This window comes from Triplophysa dalaica, chromosome 1, assembly GCF_015846415.1.
Source record: "Triplophysa dalaica isolate WHDGS20190420 chromosome 1, ASM1584641v1, whole genome shotgun sequence".
Lineage (NCBI taxonomy): Eukaryota > Metazoa > Chordata > Actinopteri > Cypriniformes > Nemacheilidae > Triplophysa > Triplophysa dalaica.
In genome coordinates this window covers 20422059-20444341 of record NC_079542.1, presented here as the reverse complement: position 1 = coordinate 20444341, position 22283 = coordinate 20422059, and the positions used below count along the sequence as shown (strand labels likewise).

The window sequence follows — 22283 nt, the reverse complement described above, 5'->3', positions numbered from 1 at the left end:
TAATATGCCAGTTCTTTTGAAACTAATCTGTTCTGTTGAGCAGTGATTAAACATTCTAAGCTTTTCACTGTTTGCTACTTATTTTGCCCTTTTCATTGCCAGTTTGGGAATTTTCTGTTTTATATGAATGTTTGTGTTGGACTGTAAATTAACTTCATGTTGCTTTGTTTTATAAAGTTTTAGCCTATTAAAGAGGTCATTTGACAGCAAATTCTGATTTTGTCTTAGTTTTTTTAATAACACACCATTTAATTTTAGTCATATTTTAGTCATCTGAAATCTTTCAGTCTTAGTCTAGTTTAAGTCGACTAAATATCATAAAAGTTTCAGTCTTAGTCTAGTTTTAAGTCTTTTAGTTTTAGTAGAGCAAATATTAGGAGATTTTAGTCGACTAAATCTACAGTGGAGTTAGTTGACTAAATGTTTCTCCAGAATTTCTGGTGATTGGAAGTATCAGTCTCTTATGTAATGGTATTAAGGTTTGAATATGCAATACAGACACTGATTTTACGGTTGTAACACAAAACATGTATTTCCTTTTATTCTTAATGTCAAAAACACTGACATTGGCTTTTTCAGAAATGATAATCTCACATAAAATAAGCATAAGTCCTGCTCTCCCTGAAAAAGATAAGATATGCATTCTCCCTGAATGATATGCAATGCATATGACATTCTTTCAAGATGACAGTATTATTGAAATAGATAACCAACTAACTCTTACTTTATATTTTTCGTCATAGTCTTCGTCAACGAAATGAACACTGTACAGGTACGCCCACCTTACTTACGTATACATTTGGGCGGTTTTAGTCAAATTGTGTTACAAACTGATGTAGATTCGCTGGGGTGTGGTTACATGAGGCGTTTCAGGCAGGTCTGGTTGAGCATTTGCTTCTAGATAAAATACATCTTTTGTTCCGACACTTAAATTTTTGCAATTTTACGTGTCTAATACATGCATGGGCAATTTATAACACACCAAAGACAAAGAAAAACACGTTATTCCGGCGAATCACCAGTTTAATGCAGATTCAATCTTACAATCACACAGCTCACGATGCAAGTACTGATTCACTTTTGGGTTTTGCCCAAATGCCCAACAAAAGAACAAAATTTTATATCTGCCATTTCCTGAAAAGGTCAAATAATGTAATTGCATTTTTAATCCGTGTGCTTTATCTGATTCTTAGTAAAGCACTATTTCTATATCCTCCCGCTCCATGCATCTGGGCTCATTCAATCTCAGATTAGACACAATACCTCTTCTACGTGGCATTCCCATGTGACCCACAACATGCTATAAAGCTTAATTTTGTTTTCTTTCAATGTATGATTGATGTCTGGTCTCTGTTCTGGTATTCTCTCTGTGGAGTAGCTATGTTTGGGACCACAGTCAGGTTTAAAAGGTCAGCTTGAGTTTTTGTCTGATTGTGATGTATGATGAAAGTTGTTAAATTGCACACTGAGTACCTTCTGGTTTTAAAACAAGTGAACTGATCAGAAACTGTGTGGTGTGAGGAGGTGGTTTGACTGGTTTGAGTTTATATATTGCAGATTTAAACATGACAGTCCCCAGTTTGTTTCTTAAAATGTCATCAATTGTAATTTGAATGATACCTTTGCTTCAGGATGTAAATTATTTTTTGTAAATTTAATAGAAAAAAATAAATACCTTATAGAACATATATTGCCTACCACAGAATGACTGATTTTGGTTTGTGTGTTTGTCCTAGCTGAGATTCTCAGGTGGATCTACAAACATAGCCGTGTCGCTAGACTGAACTCCAGAGGGTTCTTGTTAGCAATGAAAACAGGTTACTTTGCTTTGTGAGGGTCTATAAAGCAATAAAGCCTCAGGAAACTAGATAAGGTCAAACTGTTTTTAATTCAGCAAAGATGAAGAAAGACATTAAAAGTGGATTCTCCCCTGCTCAGTTCCCTCTCTCAGGTCTCTGAGGTTCACTTTGTTTTCTACTCCACCGATCTCCCTTTCCTCTACCCTCCATATAAAAAATACACCAATAGCTTTTCAATACTACACCGGCCAATCAGAGCATGCTTTACGTAAAGCATATTTGACTCGTTCATGCTCACATTCTTTAACTCCCAGCCTGTTAATCTCATGTAAACTCAACCTCGTTGTGAAGTCAATATAGTTGAGCCAAGAGAGGCTGTACCAGAGTGTCTGTTGCCATTTCCTGGCCTTAGTTCGTAACCTCTGCCTCAGATGTTTTCGCTTGCATAGCTTTAGCTCTCTCTTTATCTCCATGGCACCTGATATTAGACTCTCTACATCAAAACTTCATAACAATTTGACATGTGCCTTTATACTTTATGCAGTGTAACGTTGGTTTTGGTTTGTCTTTTTGTTTCATGGTTATCGTAGTTCTTTCATTTTGTCTTGATTTCCTTGATTCAACAACATTCTCCATGACTTTCAAAAACACTTTTGCCAGGAGTTTTTTGGCAAAAACCACAACAGCACATTTAAAGGATTTATAATAGTGTATCTTAAATGTTATGCTTGTATTGCGTATGTGTGAGAGAAAAGCGATCGCATCACAAGTCAGTCACTCTCTCCATTGGTGGTTAAACCCTTTAGTGACTTCGTATCCTTAAAAGGGCGTTAATCCAGGTGTTTTCTGCAATATGTAAAAAAAGTCAGTGGTTATCCCCAGAATGTCTCTTTAAAGTTTCAGCTCAAAATACACCACATATCTTTCAATACAATATGTTGTGTGGATGTGTGTGTCTTTTTAAATGCAAATGATGTGCTTTGGATGACATCAAGACAAGCAATATGGCGGAAAGCGCAGATACGTCTGTTAAGCCTTGCCCAAACAAAACCACACACTAACTGCAATAAAAATCACCTTAATGCCTTGTTCATAAATACAAATTAAATGGAAAAGACAAAAACATAGATAGAACAACATATACTGACCATTTCCTGTATGAAATGTTGGTCATTGATGATTTATCATGTGCATGCATATAACTAACAGATATAAACATGGATATAGCCACAAACATGCATTCAGAGTACTTGTATATGACAGACAGGTATGTTAAGATCAGTAACCAGGTTTTATTACATTGTGAGTAGCAATTTCTGCGTGACCTCATTGTCTTACAAATGCGAACTCTGTTTCTATCCGCTCTAAGTATTGTCCGCTTAGGTCATACGAGAAAACACTGAACTCACCGAGAAAGATACTACTAAAACTTTCTTTCGTTGCAATGAATAAGCTTTACAGAAATTATATTGCTCACAAGTCATCTGAACCGATGGGCGCGATGCGTTTTATCACTACCGTTACGACATATCACCTGTCTTTGAAACTCCGTCTCAGGTTTAGCCGCAAATATGTAAACAACAGCCGCTAACATGCCTAACACATTATTTAAGAAACGCAATCGGCTTTTAACAATATGCTTTTGTTCTTACATATTACACATATGTAAAAATGTACACATTGTACCTACATTAACAATGTTTTACTAATAACAGTAAGTGAATGATCATTACAGAAATATAGTACTGTACTGGATTTTAAATGATGAAATGATTCAACAAGAGAAAACGATTCATAATTTATCGGCCTAAATTTATTATCGGTATCGGCTGATAATTTATCTTGCATCCATAGTTTGCATGTGTTTGTGCTTTGTCATTTATTTCAGTCGTAATATTTAATCATTTGAATTACACTTAAGTTACACACAGAGGTACATTGTACAAAAAAGGGCAGATCATGTGAGCTTTGAACTTTTCAACGTCTATTAGTTTCAAACTCTTGGCAGGTGAGCAAACCTACCGAGATCTCTCTCTGATCACACATGCTTCACTCGGTATATGTGTAAATGTGTGTGATTTCGAAAGACAAGGGTTGTTTTCCAAGTGCTTACCCTTCCCTGAGCACACCTGAGCTTCTAGGCTCACGCAAAGCCTCAGGTTGCAGAGTTTTGACGGCTGTTTAGGGTATTCATCCGCGTAGACGCTGCCACAATCAAAATTTGCTATCTCTCTTTACTGTTGTCACAGAACTATTTGCTCTTCAGAGCTGGCCGATGCTCTTTGTCTTTGACATAGATTAGAATGTTTTTCCTTGGATTTTTTTAAAAGCTGAGGAGACGTACTGAGGTTCTTTTGGATTCTGAGAATGAATCGTCTGCATTAACAGACAGCATGCTGAATATTCTGATATCCTCACTGGTAGATGTGGATCCTAACATGCGGTGGAGGAGGATTGAGCGCCTGTCTTCATTGGCAGTATCTACCATGTTTCTTTGTGTTGTTTTTATGTTTCAGTAAAATTCAGGACTCATGTTAGCGTTTCATTTTGGCACTGGTCTAGTCATCCATGTCTTTTGCCATGCTATTTAAATATTTCATCATCTTCCATATCTGTGAAACAAACAATTTCGTTTAGAAAATGGCGGTTATGTTTATTTGTGGTGGATGGAAGAGCAGTGGAAGGACACTCACATATGGCAGCGGAAAAAATTAAGAGACCGTTTCAAAGACCATTTTCAGTTTTTCTGAATTTGTTATTAATAAGGATGTTTTTAGGTGAAATGTTTGTTTTTTTATACTGTGAACTACTAGGAATATTTCACCCAAATACAAATGTTTGCATTTATTTGCAGAAATTGAAAACTGGAGAAACAGGTCAAAATAACAGAATAGATGCACTGAATTGTTTCACACCTCAAATACTCCAAGGAAAATAAGTTCATATTCACTTTTAAGCAATAAAACAGTAATATTTAAAATAAAATGATATATTTAAGACATTCATGTGTCATGCTGTCAGTCTTTCACATTGCTGTTAGATGACTTTATGTCACTCCTGAGGTTTGATTTTGTTGAAATTCAACAGACACTTGACTGGAATGGCCACAATACATCTAGAAATGCTGATTAAATTAAAATTTTGAGTGGTCTCTTAGTTTTTTCTGTGTCTGTATATCTTATTATTGGATAATACACTAATTGTATTGCAAATCCTTTATATTTATTTGTTTGACCTTTTCTCTTCTATACGATAATTGTATGATTCCGAAAGCCTGTAGCAATAGGAGAAGTGACTTGTTACAAACAGTTATTTTGGGTTTAACCGTTAAGGCTAAATTATGACAAGAATCTATCCACTAAGCATGACTAATACCAAGCATCCTTTGGATTTGGTATGCTCAGATTACATGTTTATGTTGTTTCTTGTTATGTTTGACTGTGCTAATGTTGGTTAACACATTGTTCTGACGTATTTTGCAACATACTGGCTGGAACACATTCCAGTACAGTTTGTTTTCTTTGTTGTTAGAAAGGATATCTGTGCAATCTTAATGATAGTTACGAGAAGAGAGAGAGAGATTGTTTGTTGCATGCATTTTTTTCCTCGACTACAGTAACATTTCAGGAACCTAAAGCCTTAATAAAATTTGATATAGTGCTCTTAAGGAGTCAGTGATATTTGCGTCATTGTGGGGCTGTTTCCTTTTAATCATCTGCAAACATTTTACAGTAAAAAGTACAGCCCATAATGCTGAATTCAAAACAATACAAACAGCATTCTGGAGCCCTGTCCTATGGGAGGGGGCCCGGAAACCACAGGAAGTGGGTTGTATTGCAGCAATTACGTCCCTTTGGGTTTCCTGTGGAGTTTGTTATCGACCAAAATCCAATCCTGGGTAAACCGCATGCAATCTAAGAAGTCTTTGAAACTAAATCTGCATTTAAATTACAATTTTAAAATGTGTGTGCCTAACAATCCTAGTAATCCTACATTATAGAAAGGGTTACTACTAGGATAAAAACTTTGTGTTATTTCTTTAAATAGTTCTTGATAGTTTAGCAAATACTCTGTAATAAATATAAAAAACTTTTTTATTATTCAATCTTTAAAAAAAAAAAATAGTGCATCTTGCGGACAGATACAGAAACTCCACTACACATACTGTGTATAAATGCTCATCATATCAAAGCAAAGCATCGAGTTTGTTCCACAACTTTACCTTCGTTTCTCTCTATCCCATCCGCGCTCCCGTTCAATACAAACCAAACGTGAACGGGAGGCGCGCCTGTAATAGTACTCTTTATCTCTGGTGTTTATTGTAAAATAAAGGCACTTTAGTGACGTACCGTAAAATAAATAAATAGAAAAGCTGTAAACACAAAAAAGATTTCATATTTAACGCCTGGGATAGTGGCAACATAACTAACACTGCCCAGGTTTCCACCCTACCACCCCCGCACAAATGTAATGGTCTGTCTCAGTCAGACATGTCATGATTGTTGCTGGGAGAGGAGAGAAGCGAGGAGTGAGCTCATCCGTTTGAAACTTCAACTGCTGTGGGACAGTTCACATCATTTCTATTAAACCACTTTTAACTCCGTGGCGAGGTCGCCCTAAGGATAGCGATACATTCTTGCTTCATTTTTGTGGTTTGACGGGTTTCCAGACGGAAGGAGAGAGACGATCGGAGGGTTTGGAAGTTTCTACATGTTTAAGCGTTATTATAGATGATGAACTTTGGACTGCTGAATGTGTCGACATGTCTTTGAAGGATCAGAAGAAATAAACCAGCGGCGCTGCGGCGACTGCTGGGCCGGAAAAACGAGGAATCATTTGCGCCTTGGTAGTAGCGATATTTAACAACAGCAAACTTGCTAACGTTACTCCGGGAGCCACCAAGAGATCAAAATGTCTGCCAAGGTTGCTTCAAATAAGGTAGGGACAAAACTTTACCGAATTAACCAATGTACGTAACATGAATTGTGTCCATGAGAGTTCTGACCCATTTTGAGGCCAATACGTGTAAGGAAGAGACTCGGTGCCGCGGTGCGTAAACATCATTCATCATGATTATCTTCACGAGGCTTTAGAGTATAACTGCTTATGTCCTCTGTTCATTTTAAACTGGCGTTAAAAGACAAAATCTTAAGTTAAGTTAACACAAACGATGCTTTTAAAGTAGATGGAGTGCGTAATGAACGCTGGAAGTGTTTGCGGAGGAGTAACTAAACTTACCTGTTGATATACGTTGCGCCGAAAAGCGCGATTGGTTACTTAAATATGGCGAAATAAACACATTTCAATGAACAATGTGGCTTTTCCTCGCGAAGATAAGATGATAGACCGGATGCTCTTAGGACAGTCTACGTGTGCCCCCTTCACGAGGACATAGGGATGAAAATTCAGTTTGTTTGGATATTATAGTGGGCGGTCGGACAGGATATACAGGTGCAGGGAAATAGTGACTCTACAGATCAACGCGATTTGCTTCAGGTATCGTGTTAGTCGCGGATATTCGCTAGAAGAACTGTGTTTGTTTAACGTTACAGTAAAATCATGTGGAAAACAATAACTTGGTAAGAATAAACGTTTGGCCTTTAGCATGAGCTAAGAGTGCGCCAGTCATTTTTGCGTGGCGTGCGTGTGTAAGGTGGCGCGGGGAGTACAATGGCGTACAGTGTGAGTGTGTGTCCACTGCACTGAGAAAGCATATGAACATTCAGTCAGTCAGGTTTGGCGAGTTTCTTCGATGTGAGGTGAAGTGTTTATGTGACGATGCAATAGCCTGGTGTGGTCCTTATATTGTTTCTATACACATTTCATTCAAAGCACTTGGGAATTTTAATATATATGCACATTCCTGTAAGCCAGTATGTGACCCTGGATCACAAAACCAGTCATAAGTAGCACGGTAACATAAATGCCAAAAAATACATTGTGTGGGTCAAAAGTATTGATTTTTCTTTCATGCCAAAAATCATTAGTGTATTAAGATAAGATCATGTTTCGTCAAGATATTTGTAAATTTCCTTTCCTAAATATATACAAACTTTACTTTTGTGGTTGGATGGCCTGCTACAGTGCCTCTGACTAACAATTTTAAAGTCCATTTTCTGAATATTTAGCTTTTTTCGTACTCTCAGATTCCAGAGTTTTAAACGGTTGTATCTCCGCCATCTATTGTCATATCGGAACATCCCATACATCGGTAGAAACTTTATTTTTCAGATTTCCGATAATTAAAAAATCTCAATTACGAGAAATTGACCCATAAAACTGGTTTTGTTGTCCAGGATATTGTTATCCAGGAACCGTGGTTTACAAAAAGCCTCTGTGAAATGTGTAAGAGCACTATACAAATAAAAGTGCCCTAACTTATATTACAGGAACTTATATAAACAGTAACCCGGTGGAGTAGGAAGTCATTAGGTCATGCGTTTAGGCAGAGCTACTCTTATCTCTTACATTTCCAGATCAAATCTGTTTGTATCTACATAAACCTGCAACTAAAGCTCCTTGTGAGACCACAGTACTGTATTTTCCAGTTGTAGAGATTTTGTAAGGTCTGTGTGAGGTTTAACGGTATCTGTGTGACCTTGTCTTTGTGTTCTGATGTTTTCCTCGATTTCCCTGGTGTCCTTGTTTCCTGCCAGTGTCTTGAAACAGTGCCCTGTCTTTACTGCATCTGCCGCCTTTTGTTTTGTCTAGTTTAGTTTCTCAATACAGACCGTGTGCATGATTATATTTTTATTAGGTCATTTAAAGCGGGGTAGGGGACTATACTCAGGGACTGTTTGTTATTAAAGGATCACTGCATGATTGAGGGACAGACAAGATGGCACATTGAGTGACCTGTGGCCTCAGCTCTAATACAGCTTACAGAGACAAAAGTCCTTTACGTGCCTGCATTGACATGTCATGAATTGAATTGTCAATGGTCCCAAAGCTCCTCATTCATGGTTAATGTTATTTCTTCTGAAGAAACTAATCCAAGGTTGTTGAGGAAAACATTTCCGGATCTTCCTCTATATAATGGTTTTAACTGGAGACATCCTGATTTGAGGCCCAAATTTCTGTTTCTTTGCAACTCTAAATGGCTATACGCGACACCAGGCAATGAATTTGGTTTTTTTCAAGCAAAACGATTAGTCATTTTCGAAGAAAAAATCTACTTTTTAATCACTCATACACGGGTTGCACCCAAAAGTGTTGCACGTTCACTACTTCCCGTAATACGTGATCACGTTGGAAAGTCACACGTCTGACATAAACGAATGTAACAACCCATTGTTTACGAGTGGTGAGGAGGAAGACCGTTCAGTTGTTGCTGGATGTTTTGTGAAAAATGTTATGTTTTTGAGCCAGATTATTGTTTAGAATGGTCCATTCATGTGCTTATCCGGGATGTATAAACCTCAGACACGTGTCCTTACCATCGGGATGACATATAACGGGACGTTGTGAACACGCAACACGGTTGGGTGCAAACCGTATATTTATGGTTAAAAAGTATAAGGAAATTTGATCACTCTAATTCTTCAGCTGGTGTTGCGTTAAGCCATATTTGGACCAAAAAATCAGGTTGCCCCCAATTAAATCCATTATATGGAGGAAGATCTGGAAATGTTTTCCTCAACCACCTATGAAAAGTTTCTACAGAAGAAATAAAGACATGGAGATCTTGGATGGCATGAGGTTGAGTAAATTATCATAACATTTTCATTCTAAAGTGAACTTCTCACTTCTTCTTGTTTTTGAGTATGTTTAAGATGTATGAGCTTGGAACAATAAATACAAATCCTGTCATAGGTGTGGAATTGGGTCACTATGGGTCTGCTTGTTCTTCAGGTAGAAGACACCTTGTTAGTCTCACACATCATCCTGCGTGCGACCCTCTATGCCGTATAATTTCCTTGCATAAATAATCAATCTGTATTTTGGGGCAGGGGTCTTAAACGCATAGAACTAATTTAGATTTGCATGTTATTTGCATTGAAATAAAGGCACTTCAAATAAAACCATGCAAAGAGGCTCGATCACCTCATCTGTCTGTTGCAGGCACAGAGCACAAGCGAAAAGGATTTGTGTTAAAACTAATAATAGGCCCCTAGAGCTTGTTTTCATAGTCATAGCAGAGCAATAGAGAGAGAGCTCTCTTGTCGTCCGTTTCTGTTCTGGAGGGGTTTTGTTAATTACTGCCGAAGCCTCTGGACCTCATTGAGAGCATGCAGATTGGGGTTTTTAATCATCAGAGGACAAACATATCTCAGCTTTAGTGCTGTACTAGCTGCATTGGAAAAGAGAAACAAAGCAGGTACAATTTCCCATTCTGGAGAAGCATTATTGTTTTTTGCCTCAATAAAGATAAAGCTGTAAATGTAGACATCTGGAAGTGTCATGTTTACAGAGCCTTATGTGCCTCTCAAGCCAACGTTGGCCAATCATACTTGTGCGTTTCTGTGTTTTTGGAAATCTCAAGTGGTTCCCATGGTGAGGATAAAGCACTGGGCTCATGGTGCAGCTCCTCCACAGGGCCTATATCCTGATGTGCATTTGTTGTGCAGCCTCACATCTCTATATCCACTGTTGAATTAAGAGCACTTCCTTGCTGTCCAAAACCCAATGACAAGTTTAAAGGATGACTAAAAATAACGAAATTAAAATCACAAAATATGGATTGTTTATATTGTGTATGTAGAAAGCATTAGTCTCACACATACACTAAACATGCCCAGTGCATTTACTGTTGGTGTCATTTGCACATTTTCTCGTTCTTTTAATGCTTTGTTAATGAGTGGTTAATTAGGCTGTTCCCTACTGTAAACCCAGCCCCCTCAGTCCTTCCCTGTGGGATTTCAGTCTTCTGGAAGGTTGCGTGTCTGTATGTGGCTTAGATCCTTGCTGCATGTGATTGGGGAGTGTGTATGTGTGTGTTGTTTTTTTTAAGCATTGTTTTACTGAGTTTGTATCACCTCATCATAGCAGTCCAACACGCCACACAGCAGAGTATTTGGGCATCTGTGACAAATGAAATGCAAATTTTTAGTTTGCTCAGCTATATTTGTACTTAAAGATTTACTCAGAGAAAATCAGACTGGTTAGACATTGGACATGCCCTTATAGCAAGAAATAAAGTGTATGTCTGCTTTAAATTGTATAAGTGGATTTTATTGATTTGTTTGTCTTTTAATCTCATTTACACTGAACACTTCAAGTGGACCCAATGGGGGTATCAGTTTTCCCTTATAAACAAAGACTATAAATTTGTCTGTTGTTTTTTATTAATACTGTCACTTACTTTACATAAAGTTTTCTACGTAAAACAACTGCATACATGTTTTTTTCGGATGAAAATGGTTTCAATTTCTTCTCTGTTGCAGTGTTGACATGCACGCTCTTTGAAATATCTAAAATGCTATTACGACAGTAAAATACTTTGAAAATATAAAAAAAATGTACTAACAGAAGAAGGCCTGTACGGCCCAACGACCTGGTGAATCCATAATTACATTTTTTGTTGATTTATTATTATCTTGAAGAGGGGGTCACTTTCTGACATCTTGCAAAATCCCTGATTTACATGTTCACAAAACAGTTTGTTATATAATCAGACACTTTGTTAAAAGTAAAACCGTGAAAAATATTCATGTAAGTGTTCAGAAACTTGTCTGGAAGAGGCAGACAAAAACAACCTTAATCCGAATCACATGTTGGGTTTTAGTGAACCTTCGTCTCTCAACCATGTGAATACAGAACAGAACACAACAGGAGAGTGTAGGTTTCACTAAATCACATTCAGCATATAAATGTCCTTCATGTTACTTTAGCCTAAACTAGGTGAACAGATGGTGCCCAGTGTAGTTTGTTATTCTGAGCAAGTCTGTGTAGTAGGTCACTATTTTCTGACCCATGTTTAACTGTTGTTTAAGAGACAGCTAAATACAGTTTATAGCTTGGAACAATTACAGATCTCACAGTCTGAGATTGCTGTATTTACTTGATAATAGTCTGTTATTGTATCTTATGTGTGTAATGATAGTGATCACTGCTAGATAAGGTGGGAATGAAGTGTGTGAGAGACTTAACATAATTATGGTCTTCATTTGCAGGTTTGGTTTGTACGCGAGTCAGTGGTTCAGAGATATTTTGCAGTTTCTGTGAGCACAGAGGGGGTTTGGAAAGGGCAGATGATTTCAGAACCAGACAAACTATTTGTTACATGAAAACTAAAGGAATTAGAAGGATCTGGATTGGAAAACAGTAAAGTCTGTTTTTTAGTGGACAGTAATTGTTGGCTCCTCTGCGTCTGTTGGCAGTTTAGCTCTCCATTAGGTCTGATGTCTCAGATTCAGGTCTGCCGACCTCGACTCTGCTCTGCATGCAACACAAAGCAGGTTAGCTGGAATCTCATGTGTGTTTGTGGAGCCAGGAAATTCAGGAAGGCTGCTTTGAAGATAAGATATGAGCACTTTCTTCCAGTGTTGTTTTGGGACAGTACTTCAGATGTTTTTGTGAGCTCTTTTAACTTCAACTTCTTTTTGAATTGAAACTTTATTACTGTTTTTATAGATATGTAATAGGTCTTTTACAAATGTGGTTGTTCATACAAACAAAAGGCTACTCTGGAATTCAGTACATACACAGTGAAGTTCAGAAGTCTGAAAACATTGAGACTGTAAAATCAGAAAAAGTATATGAATTTGTTGAGCACTACAGCATATGCATAAAAGTATACTCGTATGACAAGTTTGTTTTTATTAATATACGATATATAATTCTTAATAAATACAGAAATTAATAATTCATGTAACGTCTGTAATGAATAATCAGTTTGTCAATGGTGCAAAATAAGTATAACAAGGTGATCAGGACCCCTACACAAGCAGTATAAGGTGTGTTTAATAATGTTATTATCTCATTGACAATTATTCTTATGATTTATCCATTCTGAGTGATATAGACTCATGCATGCACATCACATGAAAATGCAGGAGGTTTCCTAATTATTATTTCAGGATGGTAATTATGTTGTGTAGTAGTGATGGGATTTAATCTAGCTTGAGCTTTAACTCATTAACTCCATGACTGTCTGAGCCACAACGCTGGCATTGTGGTGCAGAACGCTGCCTGCTAAGAGCTTGGGAATTCTCTAAGTGGGCTTGAACTGGTCACGTGACCATCTCCTGGAAGGCCTGTCATCGGTGACTGGTGTTAGTGAGAATCTGGAGTATAAGCAAGCACCACCAAGGTATCCTGTTTATCCCCCTCTCCCCCCTCACACACATTATTTTGCCTCTCTCCTCCCTTTTGTTCCCTCTCTACACACTAACAGACAGGCATGCATACAAACAAAAGGCTGAATACGTCTGTTGTTGTACAGTTACACGTCATTGTACTTCTTTTTGTGTGTCTGTGTGAGAGTGTCCTGGCTGTGGAATTCTGATGTGGGAATAGCCTTGTTTTGGCGAGCTTAGTGCTAAGAAAATGCTAATTAATACTAAAATAGGACTAATCTATAAGTGAAATACTTTGACTATATGTGACATCCTATGGGAAGCTGTTATATAGCTTTTAATTTTTACAAAATTAAAAATGATGTGACAATTATGTCTGTATTTTCCCTTTATTCCCTTTCATAATTAATTCTTTTTAAAGCGAAACATTTTTATGAATTTAAAGAACTTTCCAACTTTAAAACTTCAAAGTTCACGATAAATATTCACAAATAGCACCAGAAAGATTTTATAAAATTTTGATAAGAATTTGCAATGAAGCTTCATCAATCATGCATGTTGTGGTAATGTGTTTGTGCAGATTTTTGGAAGACTTTGTTCTGGAAGTTTGATGAAGTGCTTTAGAAAAACAAAAGTGAAACACAGATTCAGATGAGGTCTTGTTTAGAGGTCGACCGATATGCATTTATCAGTTTGATTGCTGTAATAGCAAATAAAGGGATTTCTATTGATTATTGACATAAAGGAAAAACGCTTATTACACAGATCTGAAGACACTCACTGAAGACAATCGACTATGCTTACGTGCAATACATGTGTGTCTGAACATTTATGCATAATAAGTTACGAAAATAACTCAATCTGACACTTGTTGCGAGCGGTTTGAGTGGCGACTGTGTCCCGTGTGTATTGCCTGAATGCACTGACTGAAGATCGTCTTTTGAGAGCACGAGAGTACTTGATGCTTTAAAATGGTTTGTATTTGTGATTGGCATGACTTAAAATAATGTGCAAATGCCTATTCCGTCAACTGATGCGCGATCACTGAAGCAGCTCGAACTAGCAAATGCTTTCAGTGCCAGTAAATCCAATCCTTCCAGTGCCTTCATCCTCCCGCATTGTTTGGACGGACTTGTGACTCCCAACAAATCAGATGGGCAGTGGGCGGGCATTACTCTAGACAACAGACTAAAGTGCCGTGTTCTGACGGCTCTCACTAAATCCTTGGCTGCATCAGAGCCAAATAGCCCATTTCCAAATTAAATTACTTTATCGGCCAATCAGATTTAAAATGACCAATTTCGATAATTGAAAAAAATGCTTAATATCGATGTCGATAATCGGCCAGTTCGATAATCGGTCGACCCCTAGTCTTGTTCTCTATGTAGTTTTATAGTTGTTTGATAATGTGAGATTGTTTTTTGTTAATAGCTTCAAACAAACCATTGAGATTCAGTCCTTCATTAGCAAAGCAACCATCCCTTGTTTATTTAATACAAACGTTTTCTAGTTGTTTCACTTCACAATTTTTTACAGGGTGTGTAATTTATTTAGCTTTTATATCCAGATTTTCTGTATTCTGTACTTATTTGATTATATACATTATCACAACAGATTTATCTGTACTGTGAAATGTAAATACATTCATCTTGAATGGCCCGAGGGTGGGATGGTAAACACCCAATTTATTATGAATTGGGAAACTAATATAACTAATGGAACTCATATAAACACTAAATTGCCATTGAATGTTCAACAACATTTTGTATGTAAAGTTTTAAAGGTTTACTTCTTAAGAATGAATCCAAAATCCATAGACTAACATCTAAGACCCGAAGATGTAGGAAAAGGAATGAAAAATGTATTTTTTTAGCCTGAACTCATTGCCAATCCTGTCAGACCGAAGAGTGAGAGAAAAAGAGTGTGGAGGGCTTTGGCTTCTTATCAGCACATTCTTGCCCTGTGGAATTGTGTGTGTGTGTGTGTGTAGGGCTGATAACTCTGTGAATGCTCATTGGGTCAGCGCAGTGCTTATTTTAAAGCTCCTATAGCAAAGCCAGGATCCGAGGCCTGGTTATCGTCCTTGACCTGCCACTGCAAACTTAAAATAAAGGGTGCGTGAGTCACATACATAGAGTGAAACTGAGGAATGAACCATTACTATTTTCCTTCAGACTTGTAGATGGATTATTGACTTAAGGGGTTGGTGCAAGTGCAGGGTGAACTGCTCCTTGTGTAACATAGTCTCGCGTTATGGAGAGCGTACATCAAAAGTTTACTAGTATATTTCAAAAGCACTTCACTCCATGTCTGCTCTCAGCTTGCAGAGATGTTTGGATGAGTTGAGATGACCTTGCCTTGAGGTAGCCTGCTCTGAGGTCACTGCCGCATGCTCAGATGTTCAGTGCTAAACATATGAATGCTCTTATTATAGGACCACCTGGCTTAACACACAGCAGTTATGGGTAGCTTGGGGACTAAGTGTGCACCAAGTGGTGAGTGTTTGGTTGGATAGCTTGGACAAGTGAACCCCAGTTCATAATATTAAAGTAAGTGTTTTGCTAATGGTTTCTGAAGTGTACATTTGGCCAATTCCGTGCAAATCTTAACCGTAACATCAAAACACTCAAGATTTTACCACACTGATAGGTCAGATCTCAATATTTGAGGAATGTAAATACCCCTGTGAAGTCTCTCTTAATGTTTTTATAGCATAGTTTTTCATAGTCAGGTAAGTGAATTGTCACATCCATAATGGAATTGTCACATCCCTAACTGTACATATTCCTCATAAGTAGTGGTGAAACTCACGGTTTGGATCATTTTACCGTTATGGTTTATAAATCTGATAATTTTACGGATTATCTAATGTAAATGCTTATCATAGTTTTATTGTGATGATATATGCAGTTTAAAGAATTGTATTAAACTTACGTCGTCAAAAATATAAAAAGATTAATTTACTGTATTGTGAGTTAGCACTGGGCAGCGCATAAAAAATTATACGTGATCGGGTCATTTGCGCTTTGATTTAACACAACATTACTTTAACTTTTATGCTAGTTTACGCTGCAGTTTAGGTTGATATATATGTAAACTATCTTTTACTCTATGTTGATTACATTTACAGTTAATTCGCGGGTTACATGCATTCCGAACCATAGAGCCTGATCCGTTTCACCACTACTCGTAACACAAAAATTTAAATTTTTCTATAAAGAGCCATCGTCTTTCCATTTGTTGGCTATTATTGCTTTTGGTTTGTACATTTTAATTCACAGAAATCCTACGAAGTATATAGTCTCTCAAAAGCAAGAACTTTTTTGTCACTTCCGTAATGCATACATTTTTCCCTCTTTTAAAATAGAAAACTTGTGCGTAGACTGACATTTGTCTGATGTCATCATTGGTTTAGTAAAATATAAACAGATTCAATATATAGGTAAACACATTCTGAGAATATATATTTCAAGTTTTGACTGAAAATGTCACATGCATAACCCTGGCCTTGCCTGTTCTTTATACGCGTGCTGATTTTTCCTACACGTTAGAATAATGTTTTGGGGCTTTTAATATAAAAACCAGTGCCTTCCCCGCTGTAAAATAGGACTTCTTAATGTCATATTGGAGTTACAGATGCAGCCCAGATATGTGCTGTCTTCTGACCTTAACACTTCTGAAATCTCTCTCATGAGTGAACGATCAGGAAAATACCTGCCGGTTTTTATTAGGTGTGAGGTGGAGTCCAGTGTTAAGCAGCTCAGTGTTAATGGTTTGCTGGCCTTTCCCTGCGTATCTCCGCGTGGGGTGTGGGCTCTTTAACTGGACCGGGTGCTGCACCTCTAATTCACAAATAAACGCAATTCAACATATTGTCAAGGAGTGCAATATACCGTTTCCCAAGACCTGTCACTGTTTAGACTTAAGAATATGATCATACTTCTGTAAATGTGCACAGTTTGTTAGCAAGCTCACACACGCTGCACAAGACAAATACAGTCTATATTGGGAAAATCACCTCTCTTATGTGTATGATGATTTGTGAAAGTGACTGCTCTGGAAACATATGGCACTAGTGATTCACATTTATTTACTATTATAAACTTGATTTAATGTCTGACAACAGAAAATGTCAATGAGAATGGTTATATTGGGCACTCGGTTTAATTCAAATACAATATTTGACAGTTTAAAGACTAGAAGCGAAAGTACTAACACTAGCCTGGAGGGGTGGGAATCGCAGGGTACGTCCCGATATGATTCGATACGATATACAGGGCTCACGATACTGATAATATCACAATGCGCCGATTCTGTGATGATCGATATATCGCTTGGCAATTCTATAACAATACATCACGACATCTGTAGATGAAGGGAAAAAAGAATTTATTAGATGAGCATTTTTAGTGTGTTGTGACTCTCTGTCTTGGTTTCTTTATTCTTGCGCTTGTCTTTGGACTGTGAGTCTCTGGTGACTCCACACGCGTCTATCAAGACGGGGGTTTGCGGCACGTAACGTCAAAGCGCTCAAGCTAGGAGCATCAACGCGCATTTCAACACAAGTTTCGCCTCGTCTAAAGTTGAACTTTATAAAAACTATTAAAGCTTTAGAAAACAATCTGACTTCTGAAATACGTGAGAATTAGCTTTTTTTATGCTCCTATTTCTTGTCCGCTGTTAATTACAATTTCCATTCATCTGACCATCCTTAATCTGGGAGCATCACCACAACAAATATGTGGGTACTGCCGTTCTGGTTAGTTCAGTGTAGGTATAAATTTAGATCTTATGTATTTGAAAAAAAATCGATACTTTGTGCCAGAGTATTGATAACGTCACGCGGGCTGAAATGTTGCGATTAATTGCCATAATAAAATTACACGGATAAAAGTCCATGTAACTAGATGCAGATGCGGAATCCTGTTATTTAAATGTCATCTGGCGGTTCTGCATGTCCGTGTGAATTATGTGCACAGTTTAACATACAACACAAGGATTTATCTGCGTCTGCACTGTATGAGGATATGAACAAATGAACTTCATCTCGAGTCAGAGTTGCTTTTATGAGCGGTTTACTGTTTGAGTAAAGCTTTTGGAAAACACACAAAAACTCAAGCGTCTTCCCGAAGACCCGTCAAAATAAAAGTCTGGTTAAATTGAATACTAAGACAAAAAATACTCCAGTGTACTTTAGTATTTGCTATTGAAAATTTTAGTGCCGTTGTAGTGAATTGATAAACACTGTATACTACAGTAAAGTTTAAAAATACTCTAATAAACTGAGGTAAAAATTGTAGATACTATAGTACAATACAGTAATTTATGTGGACAAATATACACATATTGTAGAGTAAAAAAGTAAAAACACAGAACTCAGAAATATTAAAACAAATTTAGGTAATCTACAAATAATATGGCCTTAATTTATCCATCTGTATGTTACATTAATGTTTTTTGTCAGATACCAACCTGTCTATTTATGATGAACTGCACTTGCATATTTTTTTAAGAAATGACAACAGATGATTTATACTTGTGCTCCTACAGTTTGGCCTGTGCCACCAAACTTTAAACCTCTCTAGCACCAGTACTACGTGCAAAAAAAGGTAACTTGTTAAAGTGCTTGCCTTTGTTTTATAGTAGTCACGGAGAGTAGGCCTATAACCAAATTCAGGCGGCCAAAGCGGACACTAACGCTTAGAAGAAAACTTGACCAATCTATATCTGAAACAATTATATTGTGATTCAAATGACATTTTTTTTTTTTATATTTGGACAAGTAATTTTTGTACTCTGACAAGTGAATGACAAGTTTACTTGTCCGAAGGAGAACCACATTACAATGCTTAATGTCAAGCCCTGCTAAGAATCGATTCTGAATCGATTGTGAGGGACCAAACGTTTCCCACCCATATAAAATAGTATCATCTGCTGTCTCATCTCAAATTCAGCAGCATCAGTATGTGTACAATAGAGAAAGGAATTCTATACTACCTTCACTAAGAGTAACGCAAAATATAATCATTAAGGTTCTGACCGGTGCTCTATCCACTGAAAGTGAAACGGATAAAGTTGCCATGGTTACACTTACTATATTGACATTGGCCGTTTCTCAATTCCAAGAACGCAAAGAACTGACTTGTGTTCTTTTCGAGACCGGTTTTGCGAGGCAGCCTCGGAAGAATGAACTTGGATGGACGCGCAGCAGTGACTACTGGAACATCAAGCATCATTCGATGCAGCCTTGATATTAAGAACACATCTGGGTACCTTAATGTGTTCTCTGCTCTTCTGTTCTTGAGTATTGGAACCGGACTTTACGTAGAGCGAGAACATGAGGATACAAGACCGCTGAAGAAAGCATATTGAGTAACGGTCATTATGAGAAAGCTGCTGACTTGCCGTTCGACAGAATGTGCCGTCCTCTGATTGGATGCTGTCTGGTCCTGTGCGTTTAAATTCGAAAGCTTCTGGTCTGGAGCACAGCAGCAGCTGTCTCACTGACTACACGTCTTTCTGTTCAGAGTCTCTCTCTCTTTGTGTCCCTCTCATTCACGGCTGCCATGTGCTATTTTTAAACACTGATTGTCAAGAACCGCTTAACCAGATTAGACATCACTCTCACATGTACTCCCTCACTCGTGCTGCACATGGAGTTAATCTGGACTAGAATGTATAGGTGCAGCGTTAATGCCTTCTAACCCCAAAGTATGCATAACAGAAATGCTTGCTATTAACTGATCTTTTTTACCATATAAAGGTTGTAAACTGTTTGAGTGAAACATGATCGGCACATAAGATTTCAGCTCAAGCCGAGTGTTTGCTCTGTGTGGAAACACCTTTACCGGTGTTCTGGTGTCTTTTTCCTTGTAAGACACATTAAATAACACAGTTTATTTTTCTTTGTTGTAAACATGCATTTTATTGTGATGCTTTGCTCTGTACAGCATCACAAATGTCCCTCAGAGTTGGAAACTGCACATAATACTCACTGCTGGGTCTCTTTGGCTGTGAGGCCAGAGCTCTGACACCCACACAGCAGCTGTTTGAGCCGTATTAGTAGGAGGAACAAGGGAGAATTGTTAAATTTTTTGAGAGTTATGGATTTTGTGGCTTTTCTGATCTACATGGAGGTAAAAGAAACACATGCTTGAAAACAGCAGAGTACGAGATGGGACAGTTTAAATTGACATGTTTGTCTTTATAGTTAATGAACACCTGAACCATGTAGATTTTATATTTATAAGACTGGTCTGGATATCTGCTTTTTGAGATCTACCAAAATGATCATAAGGTATGATGAATTGCAGCCTGTCTGAGATTTGTATAACCTGTCTTCCTGATTCCCTGGAAGAAGGCATTTAACTGGAAGTTTTATTTGGTTTATTGATTCTTTGTAACGCGAGGATGTTATAGTTTTAGAAACATTTAAACACTATTGGGCCAACATTGTTATCGTACTGTATGTTATATCCAGTCTTAAATTTCAAAATCAAATTATGAGATTAGGAGCATCAAAGTTTGGTTTCACTATGATTTCAAGACTATATATTTTACATTACGTAGAATGATATGAATAAAAAACAACATAAGAAAAAACTTTGGCTGGGTACCATATATCAAAGAGCGGACAGCATAGGGTAATGGTTCTAAAACTTTTCAGATCAAGGCCCACCTTTAATAAAATTAGTTGTTCAATGTACCACCTAATGTCCGCAAAAGAAAACACATAAATCATTTTTTTTAATGAATAGTAGAGCTGTGAATCTTTATCTTTACACCTTGTCCTGCAATTCTAATGTATTAATTATGATAATACAAACACTTTTATTTTACAGCTGTTTTTAAACTATACATGTTTTTCTAGTTAGTCCGCCAGAATAGTGGACACATGACAATTTTCTGTAGTGCACTGTAAACAGGGTTCTGTATATGACGTTTAATGAGGGATTTATTAACCTTATAGGTTTGTAGTTTTTCAGCCATTCCCCACGAACAATGTGGAAAGAATAGGGCTATTTAACACAGAAGAGAAATAAATATACGTATACGTATAAAAACAACTGTGTATAACAAACACAGACTCACACTTTACTGCAGCTGCTCGTCAAAGCGGTGCATCAAAACTGAATCTCAACGCCTGCTTCATTGATTTAATCTTGAGTAGATGCAGACGTGTGTTGAATTAGCAATTTTAGCACTTTTTTTTAACGCTATTTATCGATCATGTATTAAACATTTGAAATTGTATTTTAAACACAAATTGTAAATGAATATATAGAGGTTTTTCATTTTCTGTTGTGTCACTTACCACCAAGGGTCTCTTCAAGTACCAATAGTGGTACACGCACCACAGTTTGAGAATCACTGGCATATAGTTATCGAAATTCTGCAAAACACACACACAGTGAGCTTCCCTGAATCTGACCGTTAAAAAATTACTGCATTTAAGATGGATTTGGGCTGTGTGTATATGTCTGTGTGCCCGTGTGAGGTTGTTTGAAGAGCGAGAGCATATTTGTATGGCTTGTTGAGGGCACAGCCTAGGGACCAAGCGGATTGCAAGGACCAGGAAAAAATATGGAAGCATCATATGACATGTATTAAAAAAAAAAGAGACCGGATTAGAATCTTGCTGACACATCACAAAAAATGTAGGCTAAAGAAGCCATGCTATATTTAGGATCACATCAGCAAATCGCAGAGAAACATTATGTACATATGAATGTGTGTGTGTGTTGTACCAGGCTCATGTTCAGAGGATTTTTCTGAAGGGTATAGTCAGTGTGCCTCTGATGTGAGGGGCTGCGGTGGTGATGCTACATGCGTTTTTTTCCTGTGTCCCTATTTGGGGGCTGCACGGTTTGAATGCTGCATTTTAAGACCGATTGCGTCACAGCTGCGCGACTGAAGGTTGGTAAGGCTGTCCCGATTCAAAGGTTGCTGAATTCTAGCTCCAAAATGCGACCTTGTTTCTGCGGGTTTTTAAGTAAGAACGAATGTATCCTTCACAGCTTTGGCTATCCCGAGATTCATTGCGCGCCTGTAACATCTTCCAATTTTTAAAATAATCATTCAAATCTTTAGTTTAATAAAAGTATGTAATTCACAAAACGGTCTATTTCAGTTTTTTTTAATATTATAGGTGATGTTGTTAATTAACATTATTTGTGCAATATTGTGTTGTAAATTTCTAAGGTTGGTTAATTTAATTTACTGTTGGGCTGTTTAAATGTACACAAAC

General features: G+C 37.4%; 1 protein-coding gene across 8 annotated transcripts in view; it reads left to right on the top strand.

The window, feature by feature from the left end:
- The window catches only part of tjp1a (tight junction protein 1a), a 100605-nt gene that overhangs the window by 37381 nt on the left and 40941 nt on the right, over positions 1 to 22283 (top strand). Inside the window, exon 1 of one of the 8 annotated variants that reach the window (XM_056744730.1) lies at positions 6299 to 6737. The exons of the other annotated variants lie outside the window; for them this stretch is intronic. Coding sequence (XP_056600708.1) covers positions 6711 to 6737 — 27 coding nt within the window. The 5' untranslated portion in view covers positions 6299 to 6710. Of the gene's footprint in view, positions 1 to 6298; positions 6738 to 22283 lie in introns of those variants that run through there. 8 annotated transcript variants of the gene reach the window in all.